General features: G+C 56.9%; 1 protein-coding gene across 2 annotated transcripts; it reads left to right on the top strand.

The window, feature by feature from the left end:
• Nucleotide 1: 1 nt before the first annotated feature.
• On the top strand, nt 2-27,957 carry TMEM214 (transmembrane protein 214). 2 transcript variants are annotated; one of them, XM_072143912.1, is made up of 17 exons: nt 4-230; nt 3,081-3,283; nt 6,646-6,796; nt 8,109-8,243; nt 8,531-8,616; nt 9,506-9,611; nt 11,217-11,298; nt 11,382-11,483; nt 13,281-13,422; nt 19,569-19,660; nt 21,315-21,363; nt 21,454-21,564; nt 23,898-24,015; nt 24,122-24,218; nt 24,301-24,469; nt 25,538-25,689; nt 26,871-27,957. In XM_072143912.1, exons 1-17 carry the CDS (start codon nt 116-118, stop codon nt 26,995-26,997), a joined length of 2,037 nt encoding a protein of 678 aa, XP_072000013.1. In that variant the 5' UTR covers nt 4-115; the 3' UTR covers nt 26,998-27,957. The 2 variants fall into 2 exon arrangements, with proteins under 2 accessions (XP_072000014.1, XP_072000013.1); XM_072143913.1 differs by lacking the exon at nt 25,538-25,689 and having other exon boundaries at nt 2-230.
• Nucleotides 27,958-27,992: the final 35 nt, after the last annotated feature.

Raw genomic sequence — 27,992 nt, 5'->3', positions numbered from 1 at the left:
TTACGGACAGCGTCAGCCAATCACAACACGCCACGTCACTGAGTCCGCATTCAGGAGGCGGAGCTAGACGTCTGGACCCCCCGGAAGTGACGCAGGGTGCGGTGCGGGCGCAGACATGGCTTCCGGAGCGGCTGCTGATGGCAAATGGAAAGTGGTCGGAAAAAGCAAGAAGAATGGAGACCGCAGGAAAGCGCTGGGGGAGAGCAACCTACCGCCCCCCGCCGCCGGACGTGAGTGACCCGGGGACTACAAGTCCCAGCATCCTCTGCGCCTCCGCCTGTCAGTGTAGTGGACCCTGGCTCCGGACTACAAGTCCCATCAGGCTCCTCAGGCAGCGCTGCCCGGGGATGATGGGACTCGTGGTCTAGTAGCAGCTGGAGGCAGATTGTGCCTCTGATACTGAACTACAACTCCCAGCAGCTCCCTGCCAGGTCCACTCTGCCCGGAGCCTGCTGGGAGTTGTAGTGCTCCCCCAGTGTATGGAGAGCAGAGGGTTAATATGACAGGAGGCTGCTGGGAGTTGTAGTGCTCCCCCTGTACATGGAGAGCAGAGGGTTAATATGATAGGAGGCTGCTAGGAGTTGTAGTGCTCCCCCAGTACATGGAGAGCAGAGGGTTAATATGACAGGAGGCTGCTGGGAGTTGTAGTGCTCCCCCAGTACATTGAGAGCAGAGGGTTAATATGACAGGAGGCTGCTGGGAGTTGTAGTGCTCCCCCAGTACATGGAGAGCAGAGGGTTAATATGACAGGAGGCTGCTGGGAGTTGTAGTGCTCCCCAGTATATGGAGAGCAGAGGGTTAATATGACAGGAGGCTGCTGGGAGTTGTAGTGCTCCCCCAGTATATGGAGAGCAGAGGGTTAATATGACAGGAGGCTGCTGGGAGTTGTAGTTCTCCCCAGTATATTGAGAGCAGAGGGTTAATATGACAGGAGGCTGCTGGGAGTTGTAGTTCTCCCCAGTATATAGCTCCTCCTGTCCCCGGACCAGCGCCTGCTGCAGTTATAGCTCCCCCTGTCCCCGGACCAGCGCCTGCTGCAGTTATAGCTCCTCCTGTCCCCGGACCAGCGCCTGCTGCAGTTATATCTCCCTGGTCCGGGGACAGGCGCTGGTCCGGGGACAGGGGGAGCTATAACTGCAGCAGGCGCTGGTCCGGGGACAGGGGGAGCTATAACTGCAGCAGGCCCTGGTCCGGGGACAGGGGGAGCTATAACTGCAGCAGGCGCTGGTCCGGCGCCTGCTGCAGTTATAGCTCCCCCTGTCCCCGGACCAGCGCCTGCTGCAGTCATAGCTCCTCCTGTCCCCGGACCAGCGCCTGCTGCAGTTATAGCTCCTCCTGTCCCCGGACCAGCGCCTGCTGCAGTTATAGCTCCCCCTGTCCCCGGACCAGCGCCTGCTGCAGTTATAGCTCCCCCTGTCCCCGGACCAGCGCCTGCTGCAGTTATAGCTCCCCCTGTCCCCGGACCAGCGCCTGCTGCAGTTATAGCTCCTCCTGTCCCCGGACCAGCGCCTGCTGCAGTTATAGCTCCCCCTGTCCCCGGACCAGCGCCTGCTGCAGTCATAGCTCCTCCTGTCCCCGGACCAGCGCCTGCTGCAGTTATAGCTCCCCCTGTCCCCAGACCAGCGCCTGCTGCAGTTATAGCTCCCCCTGTCCCCGGACCAGCGCCTGCTGCAGTTATAGCTCCCCCTGTCCCCGGACCAGCGCCTGCTGCAGTTATAGCTCCTCCTGTCCCTGGACCAGCGCCTGCTGCAGTCATAGCTCCTCCTGTCCCCGGACCAGCGCCTGCTGCAGTTATAGCTCCCCCTGTCCCCGGACCAGCGCCTGCTGCAGTTATAGCTCTGCCTGTCCCCGGACCAGCGCCTGCTGCAGTTATAGGTCCCCCTGTCCCCGGACCAGCGCCTGCTGCAGGTATAGCTCCCCCTGTCCCCGGACCAGCGCCTGCTGCAGTCATAGCTCCTCCTGTCCCCGGACCAGCGCCTGCTGCAGTTATAGCTCCCCCTGTCCCCGGACCAGCGCCTGCTGCAGTCATAGCTCCCCCTGTCCCCGGACCAGCGCCTGCTGCAGTTATAGCTCCTCCTGTCCCCGGACCAGCGCCTGCTGCAGTTATAGCTCCCCCTGTCCCCGGACCAGCGCCTGCTGCAGTTATAGCTCCCCCTGTCCCCGGACCAGCGCCTGCTGCAGTCATAGCTCCTCCTGTCCCCGGACCAGCGCCTGCTGCAGTTATAGCTCCCCCTGTCCCCGGACCAGCGCCTGCTGCAGTTATAGCTCCCCCTGTCCCCGGACCAGCGCCTGCTGCAGTTATAGCTCCTCCTGTCCCCGGACCAGCGCCTGCTGCAGTTATAGCTCCCCCTGTCCCCGGACCAGCGCCTGCTGCAGTTATAGCTCCCCCTGTCCCCGGACCAGCGCCTGCTGCAGTTATAGCTCCCCCTGTCCCCGGACCAGCGCCTGCTGCAGTCATAGCTCCCCCTGTCCCCGGACCAGCGCCTGCTGCAGTTATAGCTCCCCCTGTCCCCGGACCAGCGCCTGCTGCAGTTATAGCTCCTCCTGTCCCCGGACCAGCGCCTGCTGCAGTTATAGCTCCCCCTGTCCCCGGACCAGCGCCTGCTGCAGTTATAGCTCCCCCTGTCCCCGGACCAGCGCCTGCTGCAGTTATAGCTCCCCCTGTCCCCGGACCAGCGCCTGCTGCAGTTATAGCTCCCCTGGACCAGCGCCTGCTGCAGTTATAGCTCCCCCGGACCAGCGCCGGCTGCAGTTATAGCTCCCCCTGTCCCCGGACCAGCGCCTGCTGCAGTTATAGCTCCTCCTGTCCCCGGACCAGCGCCTGCTGCAGGTATAGCTCCCCCTGTCCCCGGACCAGCGCCTGCTGCAGTTATAGGTCCTCCTGTCCCCGGACCAGCGCCGGCTGCAGTTATAGCTCCCCCTGTCCCCTGGTGCGGGGGTTGCGTCATCCAGTGACAGGGGGCAGACGTCTGGTTGCTGCGGGTGATGACTTGTCTCCCACTTACACAATGTGTTACCCCTGGGGGGGCGGGCGGGCGGCTCCTCCTCAGACCTGCTGACCTTTCGCTTGTGTCCCGCAGTCGCCATAAAGCCGACGGTCTATGAACAAGGATTCGAGAAGATGATGAAGAAGCAGAACAAGGAGCAGGTCCCTCCCCGCAGCAGCCCCGAGGCTCCAAGCCAGAAGAAGCCGCAGCAGCCCAGCAAGAGCACCAAGAAGACGTCCTCCGGGGGCAGCACCGCCCCAAGCAAGCATCTCACCCTGCAGGAGGCGCTGCACGCAGTGAGTGTACCTGCACTGTACTCTAGTCACTACCAGAGCTGCACTCACCATACCATAGTTATACTATACTCCAGTCACTACCAGAGCTGCACTCACTGTCCCATAGTTATATTATACTCCAGTCACTACCAGAGCTGCACTCACTATCCTATAGTTATATTATACTCCAGTCACTACCAGAGCTGCACTCACTGTCCCATAGTTATATTATACTCCAGTCACTACCAGAGCTGCACTCACTGTCCCATAGTTATATTATACTCCAGTCACTACCAGAGCTGCACTCACTGTCCCATAGTTATATTATACTCCAGTCACTACCAGAGCTGCACTCACTGTCCCATAGTTATATTATACTCCAGTCACTACCAGAGCTGCACTCACTATCCTATAGTTATATTATACTCCAGTCACTACCAGAGCTGCACTCACTGTCCCATAGTTATATTATACTCCAGTCACTACCAGAGCTGCACTCACTATCCTATAGTTATATTATACTCCAGTCACTACCAGAGCTGCACTCACTGTCCCATAGTTATACTATACTCCAGTCACTACCAGAGCTGCACTCGCTATCCTATAGTTATATTATACTCCAGTCACTACCAGAGCTGCACTCACTGTCCCATAGTCAGAGGTCGCATTAACTTTTTCAAGGCAGAGTAAAAATACTCCTCTTGGCATTTTGGAGGAGTATTTTTAGCCGACAAGGAGTACACACCCTAGAAACACATAGGTTATTGTCCCAAGGCCCGTCCTCGTACGCTAGTGCTGCGTTTGTAAATGCAGTGCTATCAGTATGTGTGACCGCACCCTTACACATCACATGTGTTTCAGCTGAAACACGTATGTGATCGCACAAAGCTGGACTTGAGTGTCTAAACACAAGTCAACTGGAATGCGTAAAAGCAGCCTAAATTGTATTACCTTTACCCTGTAACCATATAACTGATAGTGATGCAATAGTAAACATGGGCAGGCGGGCTATCCGTGTCGTTAATGGCTGTCACTTTTTCTACTTTTTTTTTTTTTTTTTGCCGAATTCCTTGTGGAGTAGGGGAGCATGTGCGGCACATTTACTAAGAACAGTGCAGTCTGTACTATGTGCAGATGCCTGTGTAATGTGCAGAAGGCACAGGTTACATGATTTCTGGCGCACGTTCTTCATGAATCTGGTGCCACCAGCACTTCCTCAACACAGTGCACCACTTTTTTTTCTGGTGCACCGGATGAGAAATCTGGCGCCCCGTTCAGTAAAGAAATTTGTGTCGTGTGAAGACTAGTGCAGCGCGGCACAAAACAGCAGCGTGCAACACTAATGTGGCGCAGACACTTGTTAAATACCTGCACAAGCAATTTGCACCTAATAGAATGTGCGAAGTTAGACAGAAAACTGGTGCATTGCCCTTCGTAAATGTGCCCCAGTGTATTAACACAAACGCACAGACCTGCTTACACATATATGAAGTGTTGTGTACAAAATACATACATAAGATATTTTGACATGTGTTCTCCCTGTTGTACATGTCATACATGTCAGTCACATGTAAGGGAGGATGGCAGAGATAAATAACATGATAGATGAATGACAGGACACAGGGCTCCGCAGCTTACCAGATGCAGTTATTGACCATCTATTACAATGCATTGTCCTCTGTGCCCTGCAGTCCTATCACCAGAGCTGGCAGTGCCCCTGGGGACGAGGAGGGCAGCTGAGGGTGCTTGGGGCAGCTGAGGGAGCGTCTGCACAACTTGTTGTTGCTCCTCTGCCATGATGATCGCTGATGCTGGGCTCAGTGTGTGAGGGAGAGGTGGAAGCAGGACCACGGACGCAGCTCTGCACACTTGGCCTTTTCCCCAACCTCCAGTAAATCACCTCCCATGGCTGTAGGGACATGACGGCGGCAGCTTGTCCGGGGGAGGGGAGGAACGAGGGCAGCTAGGGCCATAGAGCAGCGTGGAGCAGGGTTTGCTTGGGCTGGAGGACAGTACAGGGCCAGGTGATAGTAGCAGGATGGGAGCTGGCAAATAGCTTGTTTTTTTTTTACCTGGTTCTGCAGTACTGTGGAGCAGAGGAGCTTGTGTGAATGAAGTCTGGCAGCCGCACAAACTGATGAAACACGTGCAGACTCCAGTGCACTAGTAATATACACACAAGCACTCGGGCCTGTACGCAGTCACCCCCTGTAGCAGTGCCCAGTGACAGGGATGTCAGACTCAGGTTGTCAGTAATGTCCGGACCAGACACCGCACAATGATCTTTGGACCCTGTGAGGATTCCCCCCGTCACCCTCCCCCTCACATCCCCGAGATTTACACTTACTGGAAGGAAGTTATGGTGATCCCGCCCAGCACCCGCCGGCTCTCCCAACAGACTCGACCGATCTACCGGCGATACTTTACAGCCAATAACAAAGCCCCTTACATGCCGCTTAATTCTGGCAGCGTAAAGGAGCTTTGCTATTGGTCTTGTGCTGAGCAGTGCCCGCGCGCTGCGATCACAGTGATACTCTCCTCTACGATTGCAGCGCGCTACACTGCTTATCCAGCACCTTACAGGGGGATAATTGCCAAGCGTACTTTTACGCTTGGCAATTATTCTGGGGAGTAATGGCGCCTCATCATGCGTCTATGACGCTTGGTGAGGCGTTAATGCGACCTCTGCCCATAGTTATACTATACTCCAGTCACTACCAGAGCTGCACTCGCTATCCTATAGTTATATTATACTCCAGTCACTACCAGAGCTGCACTCGCTATCCTATAGTTATATTATACTCCAGTCACTACCAGAGCTGCACTCGCTATCCTATAGTTATATTATACTCCAGTCACTACCAGAGCTGCACTCACTATCCTATAGTTATATTATACCCCAGTCACTACCAGAGCTGCACTCACTATCCTATAGTTATATTATACCCCAGTCACTACCAGAGCTGCACTCACTATCCTATAGTTATATTATACCCCAGTCACTACCAGAGCTGCACTCATTATCCCATAGTTATATTATACCCCAGTCACTACCAGAGCTGCACTCACTATCCTATAGTTATATTATACCCCAGTCACTACCAGAGCTGCACTCATTATCCCATAGTTATGATTTGTTATACTGCAGTCACTAACAGAGCTGCACTCACTTTACTATGGTTATATGATATATTATACTCCAGTCACTACCAGAGCTGCACTCACTTTACTATGGTTATATGATATATTATACTCCAGTCACTACCAGAGCTGCACTGACTGTCCCATAGTTATGTGATGTTCCAGTCACAGCCAGTCAGCAGGATTGTGAGTGCAGCTCTGGATGTGACTGGAGCAGAGGAGTCATTGCCGTTTCTTTGCAGCTGGACCTGGGGGAGTTCCAGCGGGAAATGGAGAAGAGTCAGACGATGTTTCCGGATAACCCCCAGATCTGGGTGAAGGACCTGGCGGGCTACCTGAACTACAAGCTGCAGACCCCCAAAGACGAGGCGGTGCCCAGCCACCAGTCTCATGGTGAGTCATGTGACCTGGGTGCAGCCAAGGAGCAGGACATAAGGGCTATCCTTGTAACCTGTATGCTGTGGGCGGGTCCTCGCACTGCTGAGCTCTGTGCTGTGGGCGGGTCCTCGCACTGCTGAGCTCTGTGCTGTGGGCGGGTCCTCGCACTGCTGAGCTCTGTGCTGTGGGCGGGTCCTCGCACTGCTGAGCTCTGTGCTGTGGGCGGGTCCTCGCACTGCTGAGCTCTGTGCTGTGGGCGGGTCCTGGCACTGCTGAGCTCTGTGCTGTGGGCGGGTCCTCGCACTGCTGAGCTCTGTGCTGTGGGCGGGTCCTCGCACTGCTGAGCTCTGTGCTGTGGGCGGGTCCTGGCACTGCTGAGCTCTGTGCTGTGGGCGGGTCCTGGCACTGCTGAGCTCTGTGCTGTGGGCGGGTCCTGGCACTGCTGAGCTCTGTGCTGTGGGCGGGTCCTGGCACTGCTGAGCTCTGTGCTGTGGGCGGGTCCTCGCACTGCTGAGCTCTGTGCTGTGGGCGGGTCCTCGCACTGCTGAGCTCTGTGCTGTGGGCGGGTCCTCGCACTGCTGAGCTCTGTGCTGTGGGCGGGTCCTCGCACTGCTGAGCTCTGTGCTGTGGGCGGGTCCTCGCACTGCTGAGCTCTGTGCTGTGGGCGGGTCCTGGCACTGCTGAGCTCTGTGCTGTGGGCGGGTCCTGGCACTGCTGAGCTCTGTGCTGTGGGCGGGTCCTGGCACTGCTGAGCTCTGTGCTGTGGGCGGGTCCTGGCACTGCTGAGCTCTGTGCTGTGGGCGGGTCCTGGCACTGCTGAGCTCTGTGCTGTGGGCGGGTCCTGGCACTGCTGAGCTCTGTGCTGTGGGCGGGTCCTGGCACTGCTGAGCTCTGTGCTGTGGGCGGGTCCTGGCACTGCTGAGCTCTGTGCTGTGGGCGGGTCCTGGCACTGCTGAGCTCTGTGCTGTGGGCGGGTCCTGGCACTGCTGAGCTCTGTGCTGTGGGCGGGTCCTGGCACTGCTGAGCTCTGTGCTGTGGGCGGGTCCTGGCACTGCTGAGCTCTGTGCTGTGGGCGGGTCCTGGCACTGCTGAGCTCTGTGCTGTGGGCGGGTCCTGGCACTGCTGAGCTCTGTGCTGTGGGCGGGTCCTGGCACTGCTGAGCTCTGTGCTGTGGGCGGGTCCTGGCACTGCTGAGCTCTGTGCTGTGGGCGGGTCCTCAGGAGGCACTGGGGGTGGCCTGAGGGCTCCTCGGTGTGCAGCTGGTGTTTTCCTGTACTGTATGAGGAGGGTTTATGGTTTCCTGTAACTCCGCCTTCTCTCCGCCCAGATTACCCATACTGCCTGGTGAACAAGGATCTGAAGGGCGTCATCCGCTCGCTGCTGGCCCGGGCGCCCGCCGTACACGAGACCTTCCTGGATTACTGTATCTTCCAGATGCAGCAGGAGCTGGACAAAGCCGCAGGTAACACACAACTCCGAGGGATTAGATACAGCGAGTGTGGATACACGCAGGGATAACGCAGGACACGTACATCACATGGTGCCACGTGTAACTCCACGTCACGAGCTGCTGCGTGGCATGGCCTTCCCTCTGTGTAGTGTGTGATTGTGAGTGCAGCTCTGGAGGTGATTGGAGCAGGGGAGGAGGTGCTACTTGTACGATGGGAGGAGCTTGGATGTGGACAGTGTGATGTAATCCTGTGGCAGATGAGGTCCCACGTGTTGATTTTTGTTCTTTTGTTTTCGAAGGGGCGGAGTCTGTCCACGGGTATCGGATCTGTATCCAGGCGGTTCTACTGGACAAGCCCAAGACTGTGACTATCAACCTAAAGAAGGTAATGATCCCCTTAAAACTGTACAATGTATGGCGCTGTGAGCTGCAGTACTGTGCGGGGCCACTGTACAATGTATGGCGCTGTGAGCTGCAGTACTGTGCGGGGCCACTGTACAATGTATGGCGCTGTGAGCTGCAGTACTGTGCGGGGCCACTGTACAATGTATGGCGCTGTGAGCTGCAGTACTGTGCGGGGCCACTGTACAATGTATGGCGCTGTGACCGGGCTGCAATACTGTGCGTGGCCACTGTACAATGTATGGCGCTGTGAGCTGCAGTACTGTGCGTGGCCACTGTACAATGTATGGCGCTGTGACCGGGCTGCAGTACTGTGCGTGGCCACTGTACAATGTATGGCGCTGTGAGCTGCAGTACTGTGCGTGGCCACTGTACAATGTATGGCGCTGTGACCGGGCTGCAGTACTGTGCGTGGCCACTGTACTATGTATGGCGCTGTGACCGGGCTGCAGTACTGTGCGTGGCCACTGTACAATGTATGGCGCTGTGACCGGGCTGCAATACTGTGCGTGGCCACTGTACAATGTATGGCGCTGTGACCGGGCTGCAGTACTGTGCGTGGCCACTGTACAATGTATGGCGCTGTGACCGGGCTGCAGTTCTGTGCGTGGCCACTGTACAATGTATGGCGCTGTGACCGGGCTGCAGTACTGTGCGTGGCCACTGTACAATGTATGGCGCTGTGACCGGGCTGCAGTACTGTGCGTGGCCACTGTACAATGTATGGCGCTATGACCGGGCTGCAGTACTGTGCGTGGCCACTGTACAGTGTATGGCGCTGTTCCTGTGAGAAGTATAGAGACTGCAGTTAGCGGGTTAGTAGGGGCAGGAGTTTCTTTTGGTGCTGAGATCCCTGGAATTTGTCTCCTCAGTACCTGGATATGCTGCGATCCGAGCAGAACCGGCCGCTGCGCTGTCTCGCCATCATGTGGGCGGTGGGACAGGCCGGATACTCTGACCTGACAGAAGGACTGAAAGGTGGGTGCCCTAAGGGGGAAGTTGACCGGGGGGGGTGCTTAGAGGGGGGTGCAGGACTCCCTCATACTCGCCCCTTCTCCTCCCTGCAGTGTGGGCTCGTACTCGCCCCTTCACCTGAGTGAAGTTGGGTTCCCCCGCCTTGTTCAAATCAAACAAAATTGGTGTTCAACGTTTGTGCTGCTCAAATTTTTGTTTGTGCTGCTTTTGTTTTGAATATATGAACAAAAAAAAGTCAAAAGGGGTACTCGCCCCTTCTCCTCCCTCCCTGCAGTGTGGCCTGGTACTCGCCCCTTCTCCTCCCTCCCTGTAGTGTGGCCTGGTACTCGCCCCTTCTCCTCCCTCCCTGCAGTGTGGCCTGGTACTCGCCCCTTCTCCCTCCCTCCCTGTAGTGTGGCCTGGTACTCGCCCCTTCTCCTCCCTCCCTGTAGTGTGGCCTGGTACTCGCCCCTTCTCCTCCTCCCTGTAGTGTGGCCTGGTACTCTCCTCTCCTCCTCCCTCCCTGTAGTGTGGCCTGGTACTCGCCCCTTCTCCTCCCTCCCTGTAGTGTGGCCTGGTACTCGCCCCTTCTCCTCCCTCCCTGTAGTGTGGCCTGGTACTCGCCCCTTCTCCTCCCTCCCTGTAGTGTGGCCTGGTACTCGCCCCTTCTCCTCCCTCCCTGTAGTGTGGCCTGGTACTCGCCCCTTCTCCTCCCTCCCTGTAGTGTGGCCTGGTACTCGCCCCTTCTCCTCCCTCCCTGTAGTGTGGCCTGGTACTCGCCCCTTCTCCTCCCTCCCTGTAGTGTGGCCTGGTACTCGCCCCTTCTCCTCCCTGTAGTGTGGCCTGGTACTCGCCCCTTCTCCTCCCTCCCTGTAGTGTGGCCTGGTACTCTCCTCTCCTCCTCCCTCCCTGTAGTGTGGCCTGGTACTCACCTCTCCTCCTCCTCCTCCCTGTAGTGTGGCCTGGTACTCACCTCTTCTCCTCCCTCCCTGCAGTGTGGCCTGGTACTCACCTCTCCTCCTCCTCCTCCCTGCAGTGTGGCCTGGTACTCACCTCTCCTCCTCCTCCCTGTAGTGTGGCCTGGTACTCACCTCTCCTCCTCCCTCCCTGTAGTGTGGCCTGGTACTCACCTCTCCTCCTCCCCCTCCCTGCAGTGTGGCCTGGTACTCACCTCTCCTCCTCCTCCCTGTAGTGTGGCCTGGTACTCACCTCTCCTCCTCCCCCTCCCTGCAGTGTGGCCTGGTACTCACCTCTCCTCCTCCTCCCTGTAGTGTGGCCTGGTACTCACCTCTCCTCCTCCCCCTCCCTGCAGTGTGGCCTGGTACTCACCTCTCCTCCTCCTCCCTGTAGTGTGGCCTGGTACTCACCTCTCCTCCTCCCTCCCTGTAGTGTGGCCTGGTACTCACCTCTCCTCCTCCCCCTCCCTGCAGTGTGGCCTGGTACTCACCTCTCCTCCTCCTCCCTGTAGTGTGGCCTGGTACTCACCTCTCCTCCTCCCCCTCCCTGCAGTGTGGCCTGGTACTCACCTCTCCTCCTCCTCCCTGTAGTGTGGCCTGGTACTCACCTCTCCTCCTCCCCCTCCCTGCAGTGTGGCCTGGTACTCACCTCTCCTCCTCCTCCTCCTTGCAGTGTGGCTCGGTTTCATGCTTCCGGTCCTGGGGATCCGCGCTCTCTCGCCCTACGCCATCTCCTACCTGGAGCGTCTCCTCCTGTGAGTATTCGGGGGGTCTCTGCTGTCTTGGGGTACGGGCTGGGGGTCTTCTCTCTGACGTGTCTGGTGGTTGTGTCCCGCAGGATGCACAGTAACCTCACCAAGGGATTCGGGATGATCGGACCCAAGGACTTCTTCCCGCTGCTGGACTTCGCCTTCATGCCAAACAACTCGCTGTCTGCCAGGTGCAACATAGGACTCTGGGGGGGGGAGAGGGGGGGCACCAGGCCGCTCCTTCTCCTCCGGGGGGGCACCAGGTTGTCAGGCCGCTCCTCCTCCGGGGGGGCACCAGGTTGTCAGGCCGCTCCTCCTCCGGGGGGGCACCAGGTTGTCGGGCCGCTCCTCCGTCCCCGGGGGGAGGGCACCAGGTTGTCGGGCCGCTCCTCCTCCGGGGGGGGCACCAGGGTGTCGGCCCGCTCCTCCTCCTCCTCCGGGGGGGGGGGCACCAGGGTGTCGGCCCGCTCCTCCTCCTCCTCCGGGGGGGGGGGCACCAGGGTGTCGGCCCGCTCCTCCTCCTCCTCCGGGGGGGGGGCACCAAGGTGTCGGCCCGCTCCTCCTCCGGGGGGGGGGCACCAGGGTGTCGGCCCGCTCCTCCTCCTCCTCCGGGGGGGGGCACCAGGGTGTCGGCCCGCTCCTCCTCCTCCTCCGGGGGGGGGGGCACCAGGGTGTCGGCCCGCTCCTCCTCCTCCTCCGGGGGGGGGCACCAGGGTGTCGGCCCGCTCCTCCTCCTCCTCCGGGGGGGGGGCACCAGGGTGTCGGCCCGCTCCTCCTCCTCCTCCGGGGGGGGGGCACCAGGGTGTCGGCCCGCTCCTCCTCCTCCTCCGGGGGGGGGGGCACCAGGGTGTCGGCCCGCTCCTCCTCCTCCTCCGGGGGGGGGGCACCAGGGTGTCGGCCCGCTCCTCCTCCTCCTCCGGGGGGGGGGCACCAGGGTGTCGGCCCGCTCCTCCTCCTCCTCCGGGGGGGGGGCACCAGGGTGTCGGCCCGCTCCTCCGTCCCTGGGTAAGGGGGCACCAGGGTGTCGGGCCGCTCCTCCGTCCCCGTGGGGGGGGCACCAGGGTGTCGGGCCGCTCCTCCGTCCCCAGGGGGGGCACCAGGGTGTCGGGCCGCTCCTCCGTCCCCGGGGGGGGGCACCAGGGTGTCGGGCCGCTCCTCCGTCCCCGGGGGGGGGGGCACCAGGGTGTCGGGCCGCTCCTCCGTCCCCGGGGGGGGGGGCACCAGGGTGTCGGGCCGCTCCTCCGTCCCCGGGGGGGGGCACCAGGGTGTCGGGCCGCTCCTCCGTCCCCGGGGGTGGGGGGGGCACCAGGGTGTCGGGCCGCTCCTCCGTCCCCGGGGGGGGGGGCACCAGGGTGTCGGGCCGCTCCTCCGTCCCCGGGGGGGGGGGGGGGGGCACCAGGGTGTCGGGCCGCTCCTCCGTCCCCAGGGGGGGGGGGGGCACCAGGGTGTCGGGCCGCTCCTCCGTCCCCGGGGGGGGGGGGGGGCACCAGGGTGTCGGGCCGCTCCTCCGTCCCCGGGGGGGGGGGGGCACCAGGGTGTCGGGCCGCTCCTCCGTCCCCGGGGGGGGGGGCACCAGGGTGTCGGGCCGCTCCTCCGTCCCCGGGGGGGGGGGGGGGCACCAGGGTGTCGGGCCGCTCCTCCGTCCCTGGGGGGGGGGTACCAGGGTGTTGTGTATTGCTCCTTTACCCCTGGGGGAGGGTGGGGGGTCTGGGGTGTTACGTTGCTCCGCTGCCCATGGGGGAAGGGTGGGTGGGGGGCACCGGGGTGTCGGGCCGCTCCTCCGCCCCTGGGGGAGGGTGGGGGGTCTGGGGTGTTACGCGCTCCTCTGCCCCTGGGGGAGGGTGGGGGGTCTGGGGTGTTACGCGCTCCTCTGCCCCTGGGGGAGGGTGGGGGTCTGGGGTGTTACGCCGCTCCTCTGCCCCTGGGGGGGCTCTGTGATGTTTTTGTCTGTTCTCCCCATTAACCTGTTGCGTGCTGTCACATTGCAGTCAGCAGGAGCAGCTCCGGGACCTCTATCCCCGGCTGAAGGTTCTGGCATTCGGAGCGACCCCCGAGAGCTCGCTGCACACCTACTTCCCCTCCTTCCTGTCCAGAGCCACCCCAAACTGCCCCCCCATCATGAAGAAAGAGGTACAGCACCCCCCCCCAGTGTACAGTGTGTGTGTGTAGCCCCCCAGTGTACAGTGTGTGTGTAGCCCCCCAGTGTACAGTGTGTGTGTAGCCCCCCAGTGTACAGTGTGTGTGTAGCCCCCCAGTGTACAGTGTGTGTGTAGCCCCCCAGTGTACAGTGTGTGTGTAGCCCCCCAGAGTACAGTGTGTGTGTAGCCCCCCAGAGTACAGTGTGTGTGTAGCCCCCCAGAGTACAGTGTGTGTGTAGCCCCCCAGAGTACAGTGTGTGTGTAGCCCCCCAGAGTACAGTGTGTGTGTAGCCCCCCAGTGTACAGTGTGTGTGTAGCCCCCCAGTGTACAGTGTGTGTGTAGCCCCCCAGTGTACAGTGTGTGTGTAGCCCCCCAGAGTACAGTGTGTGTGTAGCCCCCCAGAGTACAGTGTGTGTGTAGCCCCCCAGAGTACAGTGTGTGTGTAGCCCCCCAGAGTACAGTGTGTGTGTAGCCCCCCAGAGTACAGTGTGTGTGTAGCCCCCCAGAGTACAGTGTGTGTGTAGCCCCCCAGAGTACAGTGTGTGTGTAGCCCCCCAGAGTACAGTGTGTGTGTAGCCCCCCAGAGTACAGTGTGTGTGTAGCCCCCCAGAGTACAGTGTGTGTGTAGCCCCCCAGAGTACAGTGTGTGTGTAGCCCCCCAGAGTACAGTGTGTGTGTAGCCCCCCAGAGTACAGTGTGTGTGTAGCCCCCCAGAGTACAGTGTGTGTGTAGCCCCCCAGAGTACAGTGTGTGTGTAGCCCCCCAGAGTACAGTGTGTGTGTAGCCCCCCAGAGTACAGTGTGTGTGTAGCCCCCCAGAGTACAGTGTGTGTGTAGCCCCCCAGAGTACAGTGTGTGTGTAGCCCCCCAGAGTACAGTGTGTGTGTAGCCCCCCAGAGTACAGTGTGTGTGTAGCCCCCCAGAGTACAGTGTGTGTGTAGCCCCCCAGAGTACAGTGTGTGTGTAGCCCCCCAGAGTACAGTGTGTGTGTAGCCCCCCAGAGTACAGTGTGTGTGTAGCCCCCCAGAGTACAGTGTGTGTGTAGCCCCCCAGAGTACAGTGTGTGTGTAGCCCCCCAGAGTACAGTGTGTGTGTAGCCCCCCAGAGTACAGTGTGTGTGTAGCCCCCCAGAGTACAGTGTGTGTGTAGCCCCCCAGAGTACAGTGTGTGTGTAGCCCCCCAGAGTACAGTGTGTGTGTAGCCCCCCAGAGTACAGTGTGTGTGTAGCCCCCCAGAGTACAGTGTGTGTGTAGCCCCCCAGAGTACAGTGTGTGTGTAGCCCCCCAGAGTACAGTGTGTGTGTAGCCCCCCAGAGTACAGTGTGTGTGTAGCCCCCCAGAGTACAGTGTGTGTGTAGCCCCCCAGAGTACAGTGTGTGTGTAGCCCCCCAGAGTACAGTGTGTGTGTAGCCCCCCAGAGTACAGTGTGTGTGTAGCCCCCCAGAGTACAGTGTGTGTGTAGCCCCCCAGAGTACAGTGTGTGTGTAGCCCCCCAGAGTACAGTGTGTGTGTAGCCCCCCAGAGTACAGTGTGTGTGTAGCCCCCCAGAGTACAGTGTGTGTGTAGCCCCCCAGAGTACAGTGTGTGTGTAGCCCCCCAGAGTACAGTGTGTGTGTAGCCCCCCAGAGTACAGTGTGTGTGTAGCCCCCCAGAGTACAGTGTGTGTGTAGCCCCCCAGAGTACAGTGTGTGTGTAGCCCCCCAGAGTACAGTGTGTGTGTAGCCCCCCAGAGTACAGTGTGTGTGTAGCCCCCCAGAGTACAGTGTGTGTGTAGCCCCCCAGAGTACAGTGTGTGTGTAGCCCCCCAGAGTACAGTGTGTGTGTAGCCCCCCAGAGTACAGTGTGTGTGTAGCCCCCCAGAGTACAGTGTGTGTGTAGCCCCCCAGAGTACAGTGTGTGTGTAGCCCCCCAGAGTACAGTGTGTGTGTAGCCCCCCAGAGTACAGTGTGTGTGTAGCCCCCCAGAGTACAGTGTGTGTGTAGCCCCCCAGAGTACAGTGTGTGTGTAGCCCCCCAGAGTACAGTGTGTGTGTAGCCCCCCAGAGTACAGTGTGTGTGTAGCCCCCCAGAGTACAGTGTGTGTGTAGCCCCCCAGAGTACAGTGTGTGTGTAGCCCCCCAGAGTACAGTGTGTGTGTAGCCCCCCAGAGTACAGTGTGTGTGTAGCCCCCCAGAGTACAGTGTGTGTGTAGCCCCCCAGAGTACAGTGTGTGTGTAGCCCCCCAGAGTACAGTGTGTGTGTAGCCCCCCAGAGTACAGTGTGTGTGTAGCCCCCCAGAGTACAGTGTGTGTGTAGCCCCCCAGAGTACAGTGTGTGTGTAGCCCCCCAGAGTACAGTGTGTGTGTAGCCCCCCAGAGTACAGTGTGTGTGTAGCCCCCCAGAGTACAGTGTGTGTGTAGCCCCCCAGAGTACAGTGTGTGTGTAGCCCCCCAGAGTACAGTGTGTGTGTAGCCCCCCAGAGTACAGTGTGTGTGTAGCCCCCCAGAGTACAGTGTGTGTGTAGCCCCCCAGAGTACAGTGTGTGTGTAGCCCCCCAGAGTACAGTGTGTGTGTAGCCCCCCAGAGTACAGTGTGTGTGTAGCCCCCCAGAGTACAGTGTGTGTGTAGCCCCCCAGAGTACAGTGTGTGTGTAGCCCCCCAGAGTACAGTGTGTGTGTAGCCCCCCAGAGTACAGTGTGTGTGTAGCCCCCCAGAGTACAGTGTGTGTGTAGCCCCCCAGAGTACAGTGTGTGTGTAGCCCCCCAGAGTACAGTGTGTGTGTAGCCCCCCAGAGTACAGTGTGTGTGTAGCCCCCCAGAGTACAGTGTGTGTGTAGCCCCCCAGAGTACAGTGTGTGTGTAGCCCCCCAGAGTACAGTGTGTGTGTAGCCCCCCAGAGTACAGTGTGTGTGTAGCCCCCCAGAGTACAGTGTGTGTGTAGCCCCCCAGAGTACAGTGTGTGTGTAGCCCCCCAGAGTACAGTGTGTGTGTAGCCCCCCAGAGTACAGTGTGTGTGTAGCCCCCCAGAGTACAGTGTGTGTGTAGCCCCCCAGAGTACAGTGTGTGTGTAGCCCCCCAGAGTACAGTGTGTGTGTAGCCCCCCAGAGTACAGTGTGTGTGTAGCCCCCCAGAGTACAGTGTGTGTGTGTGTAGCCCCCCAGAGTACAGTGTGTGTGTGTGTGTGTGTAGCCCCCCAGAGTACAGTGTGTGTGTGTGTGTGTGTGTGTGTAGCCCCCCAGAGTACAGTGTGTGTGTGTGTGTGTGTGTGTGTAGCCCCCCAGTGTACAGTGTGTGTGTAGCCCCCCAGTGTACAGTGTGTGTGTAGCCCCCCAGTGTACAGTGTGTGTGTAGCCCCCCAGAGTACAGTGTGTGTGTAGCCCCCCAGAGTACAGTGTGTGTGTAGCCCCCCAGAGTACAGTGTGTGTGTAGCCCCCCAGAGTACAGTGTGTGTGTAGCCCCCCAGAGTACAGTGTGTGTGTAGCCCCCCAGAGTACAGTGTGTGTGTAGCCCCCCAGAGTACAGTGTGTGTGTGTGTGTGTAGCCCCCCAGAGTACAGTGTGTGTGTGTGTGTGTAGCCCCCCAGAGTACAGTGTGTGTGTGTGTGTGTGTAGCCCCCCAGAGTACAGTGTGTGTGTGTGTGTGTGTGTGTAGCCCCCCAGAGTACAGTGTGTGTGTGTGTGTGTGTGTGTGTAGCCCCCCAGTGTACAGTGTGTGTGTAGCCCCCCAGTGTACAGTGTGTGTGTAGCCCCCCAGTGTACAGTGTGTGTGTAGCCCCCCAGAGTACAGTGTGTGTGTAGCCCCCCAGAGTACAGTGTGTGTGTAGCCCCCCCAGAGTACAGTGTGTGTGTAGCCCCCCAGAGTACAGTGTGTGTGTAGCCCCCCAGAGTACAGTGTGTGTGTAGCCCCCCAGAGTACAGTGTGTGTGTAGCCCCCCAGAGTACAGTGTGTGTGTAGCCCCCCAGAGTACAGTGTGTGTGTAGCCCCCCAGAGTACAGTGTGTGTGTAGCCCCCCCAGAGTACAGTGTGTGTGTAGCCCCCCAGAGTACAGTGTGTGTGTGTGTAGCCCCCCCCAGTGTACAGTGTGTGTGTGTGTAGCCCCCCCCCAGTGTACAGTGTGTGTGTGTGTAGCCCCCCCCCAGTGTACAGTGTGTGTGTGTGTAGCCCCCCCCCAGTGTACAGTGTGTGTGTGTGTAGCCCCCCCCAGTGTACAGTGTGTGTGTGTGTAGCCCCCCCCAGTGTACAGTGTGTGTGTGTGTAGCCCCCCCCAGTGTACAGTGTGTGTGTGTAGCCCCCCAGAGTACAGTGTGTGTGGGTGTAGCCCCCCAGAGTACAGTGTGTGTGTGTGTAGCCCCCCAGAGTACAGTGTGTGTGGGTGTGTGTAGCCCCCCAGAGTACAGTGTGTGTGTGTGTGTGTGTGTAGCCCCCCAGAGTACAGTGTGTGTGTGTGTGTGTGTGTAGCCCCCCAGAGTACAGTGTGTGTGTGTGTGTAGCCCCCCAGAGTACAGTGTGTGTGTGTGTAGCCCCCCAGAGTACAGTGTGTGTGTGTGTAGCCCCCCAGAGTACAGTGTGTGTGTGTGTAGCCCCCCAGAGTACAGTGTGTGTGTGTGTGTGTGTGTAGCCCCCCAGAGTACAGTGTGTGTGTGTGTGTGTGTGTAGCCCCCCAGAGTACAGTGTGTGTGTGTGTGTGTAGCCCCCCAGAGTACAGTGTGTGTGTGTGTGTGTGTAGCCCCCCAGAGTACAGTGTGTGTGTGTGTGTAGCCCCCCAGAGTACAGTGTGTGTGTGTGTGTAGCCCCCCAGAGTACAGTGTGTGTGTGTGTGTGTAGCCCCCCAGAGTACAGTGTGTGTGTGTGTGTGTAGCCCCCCAGAGTACAGTGTGTGTGTGTGTGTGTGTGTAGCCCCCCAGAGTACAGTGTGTGTGTGTGTGTGTGTGTGTGTGTAGCCCCCCAGAGTACAGTGTGTGTGTGTGTGTGTGTGTGTGTAGCCCCCCAGAGTACAGTGTGTGTGTGTGTGTGTGTGTGTAGCCCCCCAGTGTACAGTGTGTGTGTGTAGCCCCCCAGAGTACAGTGTGTGTGTGTAGCCCCCCAGAGTACAGTGTGTGTGTGTAGCCCCCCAGAGTACAGTGTGTGTGTGTGTAGCCCCCCCAGAGTACAGTGTGTGTGTGTGTAGCCCCCCAGAGTACAGTGTGTGTGTGTAGCCCCCCAGAGTACAGTGTGTGTGTGTGTAGCCCCCCAGAGTACAGTGTGTGTGTGTGTGTGTGTAGCCCCACAGAGTACAGTGTGTGTGTGTGTGTGTAGCCCCCCAGAGTACAGTGTGTGTGTGTGTAGCCCCCCAGAGTACAGTGTGTGTGTGTGTGTGTAGCCCCCACAGTGTACAGTGTGTGTGTGTAGCCCCCCCCCAGTGTACAGTGTGTGTGTGTAGCCCCCCCCCAGTGTACAGTGTGTGTGTGTAGCCCCCCCCCAGTGTACAGTGTGTGTGTGTGTGTAGCCCCCCCCCAGTGTACAGTGTGTGTGTAGCCCCCCCCCCCAGTGTACAGTGTGTGTGTGTGTGTAGCCCCCCCCCCAGTGTACAGTGTGTGTGTAGCCCCCCCCCCAGTGTACAGTGTGTGTGTGTGTGTAGCCCCCCCCCAGTGTACAGTGTGTGTGTGTGTGTGTAGCCCCCCCCAGTGTACAGTGTGTGTGTGTGTGTAGCCCCCCCCCAGTGTACAGTGTGTGTAGCCCCCCCCAGTGTACAGTGTGTGTGTAGCCCCCCCCCCCCAGTGTACAGTGTGTGTGTAGCCCCCCCCCCCAGTGTACAGTGTGTGTGTAGCCCCCCCCCCCCCAGTGTACAGTGTGTGTGTGTAGCCCCCCCCCAGTGTACAGTGTGTGTGTGTGTAGCCCCCCCCCAGTGTACAGTGTGTGTGTGTGTAGCCCCCCCCCAGTGTACAGTGTGTGTGTGTGTAGCCCCCCCCAGTGTACAGTGTGTGTGTGTGTAGCCCCCCAGTGTACAGTGTGTGTGTGTGTAGCCCCCCAGTGTACAGTGTGTGTGTGTGTGTGTGTGTGGCCCCCCAGTGTACAGTGTGTGTGTGTGTAGCCCCCCAGTGTACAGTGTGTGTGTGTGTGTGTGTGTGTGTGTGTGGCTTCCCAGTGTACAGTGTATTAGCTCCTCTTCTCTCTGTGTTGCAGCTCCTGCACAGTCTTTACGAGTGTCTGAACCTGGACCCCCTCAGCTTCAGCGTCTGGAGGCAACTCTACACCAAGCACCTGACCCAGTCCAGGTAAGTGGCCGCTGCGCAGGATCCACCCTCCTCCGCTCACTATTCCCCTGTATAAGCGCTCCTCATCCGCTCACTATTCCCCTGTGTAAGCGCTCCTCCTCCTCCTCCGCTCGCTATTCCCCTGTGTAAGCGCTCCTCCTCCTCCTCCGCTCGCTATTCCCCTGTGTAAGCGCTCCTCCTCCTCCTCCGCTCGCTATTCCCCTGTGTAAGCGCTCCTCCTCCTCCTCCGCTCGCTATTCCCCTGTGTAAGCGCTCCTCCTCCTCCTCCGCTCGCTATTCCCCTGTGTAAGCGCTCCTCCTCCTCCTCCTCCTCCGCTCGCTATTCCCCTGTGTAAGCGCTCCTCCTCCTCCTCCTCCTCCGCTCGCTATTCCCCTGTGTAAGCGCTCCTCCTCCTCCTCCTCCTCCGCTCGCTATTCCCCTGTGTAAGCGCTCCTCCTCCGCTCGCTATTCCCCTGTGTAAGCGCTCCTCCTCCTCCGCTCGCTATTCCCCTGTGTAAGCGCTCCTCCTCCTCCGCTCGCTATTCCCCTGTGTAAGCGCTCCTCCTCCTCCGCTCGCTATTCCCCTGTGTAAGCGCTCCTCCTCCTCCGCTCGCTATTCCCCTGTGTAAGCGCTCCTCCTCCGCTCGCTATTCCCCTGTGTAAGCGCTCCTCCTCCTCCTCCTCCTCCTCCGCTCGCTATTCCCCTGTGTAAGCGCTCCTCATCCGCTCGCTATTCCCCTGTGTAAGCGCTCCTCCTCCTCCTCCGCTCGCTATTCCCCTGTGTAAGCGCTCCTCCTCCGCTCGCTATTCCCCTGTGTAAGCGCTCCTCCTCCTCCGCTCGCTATTCCCCTGTGTAAGCGCTCCTCATCCGCTCGCTATTCCCCTGTGTAAGCGCTCCTCCTCCTCCTCCGCTCGCTATTCCCCTGTGTAAGCGCTCCTCCTCCTCCTCCGCTCGCTATTCCCCTGTGTAAGCGCTCCTCCTCTGCTCGCTATTCCCCTGTGTAAGCGCTCCTCCTCCTCCTCCTCCTCCTCCGCTCGCTATTCCCCTGTGTAAGCGCTCCTCATCCGCTCGCTATTCCCCTGTGTAAGCGCTCCTCCTCCTCCTCCGCTCGCTATTCCCCTGTGTAAGCGCTCCTCCTCCGCTCGCTATTCCCCTGTGTAAGCGCTCCTCCTCCTCCGCTCGCTATTCCCCTGTGTAAGCGCTCCTCATCCGCTCGCTATTCCCCTGTGTAAGCGCTCCTCCTCCTCCTCCGCTCGCTATTCCCCTGTGTAAGCGCTCCTCCTCCTCCTCCGCTCGCTATTCCCCTGTGTAAGCGCTCCTCCTCTGCTCGCTATTCCCCTGTGTAAGCGCTCCTCCTCCGCTCGCTATTCCCCTGTGTAAGCGCTCCTCCTCTGCTCGCTATTCCCCTGTGTAAGCGCTCCTCCTCTGCTCGCTATTCCCCTGTGTAAGCGCTCCTCCTCCGCTCGCTATTCCCCTGTGTAAGCGCTCCTCCTCCGCTCGCTATTCCCCTGTGTAAGCGCTCCTCCTCCGCTCGCTATTCCCCTGTGTAAGCGCTCCTCCTCCGCTCGCTATTCCCCTGTGTAAGCGCTCCTCCTCCTCCTCCGCTCGCTATTCCCCTGTGTAAGCGCTCCTCCTCCGCTCTCATCGAGTCGCCTCCATCTTCTGTTTTTCAGTCTCCTCCTGCAGCATCTGGTCAAATCCTGGGGCACAACATCCAAAGCGGTGAGAGACCCCCGAGTATCCACAGCCGCTGTATCTAAGCTTCTGCGGATACACCGTCTGCAACACACAACATCTCTGCTTATCTCCTAGATGAGGAAGTCCCTGCACGAGACTGTGCAGTCATTCCGGGTCACCAACGAGGAATTCACTGCTAAAGCTCCAAAATCACGGGAGGTGGAACAGTGCGAGTCTGCCTGCCAGGTACAGCGACCCCAGAGCTGCACTCACTATTCTGCTGCTGGTCACTGTGTACATACATGACATTACTTATCCTGTACTGATCCTGAGTTACATCCTGTATTATACTCCAGAGCTGCACTCACTATTCTGCTGCTGGTGCAGTCACTGTGTACATACATGACATTACTTATCCTGTACTGATGCTGAGTTACATCCTGTATTATACTCCAGAGCTGCACTCACTATTCTGCTGCTGGTGCAGTCACTGTGTACATACATGACATTACTTATCCTGTACTGATCCTGAGTTACATCCTGTATTATACCCCAGAGCTGCACTCACTATTCTGCTGCTGGTGCAGTCACTGTGTACATACATGACATTACTTATCCTGTACTGATCCTGAGTTACATCCTGTATTATACTCCAGAGCTGCACTCACTATTCTGCTGCTGGTGCAGTCACTGTGTACATACATGACATTACTTATCCTGTACTGATCCTGAGTTACATCCTGTATTATACTCCAGAGCTGCACTCACTATTCTGCTGCTGGTGCAGTCACTGTGTACATACATGACATTACTTATCCTGTACTGATGCTGAGTTACATCCTGTATTATACTCCAGAGCTGCACTCACTATTCTGCTGCTGGTGCAGTCACTGTGTACATACATGACATTACTTATCCTGTACTGATCCTGAGTTACATCCTGTATTATACTCCAGAGCTGCACTCACTATTCTGCTGCTGGTGCAGTCACTGTGTACATACATGTCATTACTTATCCTGTACTGACCCTGAGTTACATCCTGTATTATACTCCAGAGCTGCACTCACTATTCTGCTGCTGGTGCAGTCACTGTGTACATACATGACATTACTTATCCTGTACTGATCCTGAGTTACATCCTGTATTATACCCCAGAGCTGCACTCACTATTCTGCTGCTGGTGCAGTCACTGTGTACATACATGTCATTACTTATCCTGTACTGACCCTGAGTTACATCCTGTATTATACTCCAGAGCTGCACTCACTATTCTGCTGCTGGTGCAGTCACTGTACATACATGACATTACTTCTCCTGTACTGATCCTGAGTTACATCCTGTATTATACCCCAGAGCTGCACTCACTATTCTGCTGCTGGTGCAGTCACTGTGTACATACATGTCATTACTTATCCTGTACTGACCCTGAGTTACATCCTGTATTATACTCCAGAGCTGCACTCACTATTCTGCTGCTGGTGCAGTCACTGTACATACATGACATTACTTCTCCTGTACTGATCCTGAGTTACATCCTGTATTATACCCCAGAGCTGCACTCACTATTCTGCTGCTGGTGCAGTCACTGTGTACATACATGACATTACTTATCCTATACTGATCCCGAGTTACATCCTGTATTATACCCCAGAGCTGCACTCACTATTCTGCTGCTGGTGCAGTCACTGTGTACATACATGACATTACTTATCCTGTACTGATCCTGAGTTACATCCTGTATTATACTCCAGAGCTGCACTCACTATTCTGCTGCTGGTGCAGTCACTGTGTACATACATGACATTACTTATCCTGTACTGATCCTGAGTTACATCCTGTATTATATCCCAGAGCTGCACTCACTATTCTGCTGCTGGTGCAGTCACTGTGTACATACATGACATTACTTACCCTGTACTGATCCTGAGTTACATCCTGTATTATACTCCAGAGCTGCACTCACTATTCTGCTGCTGGTGCAGTCACTGTGTACATACATGACATTACTTATCCTGTACTGATCCTGAGTTACATCCTGTATTATACCCCAGAGCTGCACTCACTATTCTGCTGCTGGTGCAGTCACTGTACATACATGACATTACTTATCCTGTACTGATCCTGAGTTACATCCTGTATTATATCCCAGAGCTGCACTCACTATTCTGCTGCTGGTGCAGTCACTGTGTACATACATGACATTACTTACCCTGTACTGATCCTGAGTTACATCCTGTATTATACTCCAGAGCTGCACTCACTATTCTGCTGCTGGTGCAGTCACTGTACATACATGACATTACTTATCCTGTACTGATCCTGAGTTACATCCTGTATTATATCCCAGAGCTGCACTCACTATTCTGCTGCTGGTGCAGTCACTGTGTACATACATGACATTACTTACCCTGTACTGATCCTGAGTTACATCCTGTATTATACTCCAGAGCTGCACTCACTATTCTGCTGCTGGTGCAGTCACTGTGTACATACATGACATTACTTATCCTGTACTGATCCTGAGTTACATCCTGTATTATACCCCAGAGCTGCACTCACTATTCTGTTCACTTTTAAGGCTCTTCTGAAGAAGATGAAAGGACGAGGATTTCCCTGGTTCCGTATTTTCCTGGTCGCCCTTGTATTCACATCCGGGTTTGTGATCCATGACATTCGGACACACGGATCATTCCAAGGTCAGTGAGGATCTTGGGGCTGATATCCTGTGCTGTAATGATCCTGATGCAGCTGTAGCGCCCCCTGCAGTTGTGTGGGGAGATAACCTTGTTGATGTGATTTCAGCCTCCACCACGGCCGGGGTCCTGCAGCACACGGGGGTCATGACCCTGTCACATCACATCTGGAGCAGAGGATCAGAGATCTTCCTACAGTGTCATAGGTAAGTGTCCTCCCGCTGCAGACCCTGACCTACCCCCCGGTGCAGTGTATAGTGGTGACTCCCCCTCTGTGTCTCTCCACAGCTGGTTGGAGCGCAACGTGCCGGTGTATTACTCTCAGGCAGTGGAGGTGCTGGGACCGGTCCTGGAGGTCACATGGGAGAAGAGTCGGGACGGACTTGTACTAGTGACACAGAAATGTTCTACACAGATGACCTACATCCGCGACAACCTACCTGCAATCATAGAATGGGTAAGAAGCGACACCAGCTCCGCCTTATATCCACTGCGTTTACATGCAGGAGGTCGGCCGAGTGATGGCTGCACGTGTGCGCTGTCCTGCTCCCAGCATCCCTCAGTGTAGTGCGCATGTGCTGCCGGACACAATGTGGACCCCTCTGACTTACTAGCAGTTTTCCTCCTGGTCTGGAGTTATCAAAGGGGTGTGTGACCCCCAAACCCCCAATGTATAAAGTCACGCTGCAGCTCCAGGGGCATCGCCTATGAGCCAGGCACCTAGAATTACAGAACGGATCGGACATGCGGAGAACAGCGCAGTGATTCTGGATTAGGTCCAGCAAACGTGGAACAGTCACTTATCAGAAGTCTGAGAATGTGATGAGAAAATGAAAACAGAAGTCCCACTAACCCCTGTACAAGGGGTCACACAGGCAAATTCACTTCATGGAAAGTCTCATGCGTAGAAATACACGTGACACTTTTCTCTCCTCTCCCTCTGTCTGGTCGTGAGCTGCAGCTGCTTTAAGGCTTTTGTCTGCTGCAGCCCAGATAGAAGGTCATGTGAGGGGGAGCGGAGGCTGCGTCGAGCTCGTCCTCATGGCACCGCACACTCTTATACTGTGACAGCGGGCAGATACAACCAGTACCATCACAGCGCTCCCACTGTAGAGCCAGAACATTCCTCAGAGCCCCGCGAGGTGGAGTCCTGGTGGGACATGTAGATGGCTATGATATGTAGCAGCAGGTAAATACTGTGGATGTGATGGTGAGACGCGGGTGCTCGTGTCTCCGTGTGCGACCCTCCTCCATTGTCTCCGTGTGCGACCTTCCTCCATTGTCTCCGTGTGTGACCTCCCTCCATTGTCTCCGTGTGTGACCTCCCTCCATTGTCTCCGTGTGTGACCTCCCTCCATTGTCTCAGTGTGTGACCTCCCTCCATTGTCTCCGTGTGTGACCTCCCTCCATTGTCTCCGTGTGCGACCTCCCTCCATTGTCTCCGTGTGTGACCTCCCTCCATTGTCTCCGTGTGTGACCTCCCTCCATTGTCTCCGTGTGTGACCTCCCTCCATTGTCCTGACAGATCCAGTCCAAGATTCCTGACTCCGTCTTCCAGCTGCTCGAGTATCTAAAAGATCTTCTCCTCCTCTTCTACCACAACTACCTGCTGCCTGCGGTGCAGTACTGCGAGGACACCATGCAGCAGACGTGGCAGCTCTACGTGGACTCCTGCAAGTACGTAACCTGTGCTGTTGTCACAGCACCTCTGCAGGGGTGGCACCTTCTGGAGCCGTGTGCTTTGTACATTTGGTCTTTTGCTGCCGTTGCTCACATGACTCTTAAAGGAATATTATGGGCTTCATTTATTGATACCGATCCTTGGGATGATTATCATCCGTTTGGATCTGTTAAGCAGCAGACGCACACACAGCGCAGTGCGTGGTATTGGAGGCCCTGCCCGGTACTGCAGAACTTTAATGGAGGAAAACATTAAAATCTTCTGGTATCAAGTTGTAGAAAATGGCTCCGTAATTTCTGTCCATTATGCAGTTTCTAAGAAATTCCCACTTTATTCTGTATGCTAATGAGGCAGTTGGTGCTCCTAGAGCACTGCTATCCCTGCCTAGAGCACTGCCCTTTGTCCAATAATTGGGAGACTTGTCTTGTGAGAGGCTTGGGGTGACACTGGAAGAACGGGGAAGAGATTTGTACATAGAATAGAAGTGCTCCCGGTGCTGAGGACACGTCCGTGGTTCGCCAACTGCCTCATTAGCATACGGAATAAACCAGGAATATCCTGGAAACAGCCTAAAGGATGGAAATAATAAACATTTATTGGAAATCTCTGTGAATTTCTCTGAGATGTTATAACTTTGGGTTGAGGTGTTGGACTTCCTTTAAATGGGACTGAGTTCCAAACAGGTCATGTGATGAATGGACCTGACTAGCGATGAGGGGAACCGAACTACAGGTTCTGGCGTCGTCTGTTTGCCACCTCTGTCTAACCCTGGCATGTTGCTTGATGGGCTGCAAATAAGCCAATTGGGCAGTTTTATGTCCCTAGCAACTAGGCATGGCAGCGATTGGCTAGGTGGACACATTTGGCCCGAACCTAAAGTTCTGGTCCGCTCCTCTCTGATCTGCGAGTGTTGGACTCCCAGGCATCTGATATTGACTCCCTTCTGGAAGGAAACCCCAGAATATCCCTTTAAATCCTGGCCCGGAGGTTCTGTAGATGGGGGGGGGGCAGTGACTTCTGCCGGGTCTGTGATGGTTGCGGAGGGCTTGGTGTCAGATGTTGAGGACCTCTCCTGTAAATAGAAATCCATGACCCATCCCTTTATGATGCGAGTTAGAAACGTCCTCGAAACTCTTGTGCCGTTACTTTAATCTAATCTCCTGCCTTTTGTCCGCAGTGGGAAGGTGACGTGGGACTGTACGAGGAGGCATCTCTCCAACATCACACAATCCTCCTGGACGTTCCTACAGAACACGACGCTGGCCATAAAGGACTGGGCCGTCGCCATCGTTTCCAATCACTAGACCTAAAAGACTTCAGCTCCTCCCCCTACCCCCGTGTCATGTCAGTGGGTGACCACTCGCCCATCATAGGGACCAGCTCCAGGATCCAGACCTAGGCCGATATTTTGGGATCAATCCCTTGCCCCCTGAATTGTGTGATTGTGTCATATCGGGAGCCGGTGTGATCTTCCGGGTCTCCTGGGACGTCGGTTCTGGTGAGCCTGCGCTGACTGCGGATCCTGTTGGTTCTGTTGTGGTGAATGTGATGTTTGGAGACAGTTTCCTTCCCGTGGACTTTATTCTGGTTGTGAGCGGATCTTCTGCTGTGTCCAGCGATGGTCGCATCTCTGGTCTGGATTTTACACGTTTGACCCATTGGGTCTTTATCAGTCGTCCTCGCTGGTCTCCCCCTGGAGCAGACAAGTCTGAGCTTTGGTCCTTTTTATCCACTTTTTTGTTGTCCGTTTTTTCATTAAATCTGTGTGCGTCCGGTCACGTGTCTTTACGTCTCCACCACCGCAGTGAGCGACGTCGCTCCAGTATCGTCCTCTGCATCGCAATAAACTCGCAGTATTCCAGAAAACTCTAAAATCCTGTGGACGTCGGTGACGCGGCTTCTCTTCCTTAATTTCCAAGCTATATAAATTGGAGGATGGTCACTAAAACTCCAGTCCCCTGAGCAAGAACCCAAATAAAACCTTGTGCAGAAAAACAGATGAATTAACCCTTTTCAAGCTGTCGCCCTTTTCTGTTTTTGTGGGGTTTTCTTTTTCCTTCTTGTTTCCTACCTTACAAACCTCTTCCAAAGCCGTATGAGGGCTTGTTTTCTGTTGGAGGGAATGTTCTTCCTACTGGCTCAATACAATGTCCTAGGAAGCTGCAAAAAATGTTCTAAATGGATTGAAATTGACAAAAGCAAAACTTAGTTGTGCCCTATTCTTACAGCTTCGTCCACATTGATAAATCATCTTTATTCAAAGAGCCATTACAGCTATGCCAATTTTTTTTTTATATAA

This window comes from Engystomops pustulosus, chromosome 3, assembly GCF_040894005.1.
Source record: "Engystomops pustulosus chromosome 3, aEngPut4.maternal, whole genome shotgun sequence".
Lineage (NCBI taxonomy): Eukaryota > Metazoa > Chordata > Amphibia > Anura > Leptodactylidae > Engystomops > Engystomops pustulosus.
Note: the sequence above shows the minus strand (reverse complement) of the source record. Positions and strands in the feature narration are given on the sequence as shown.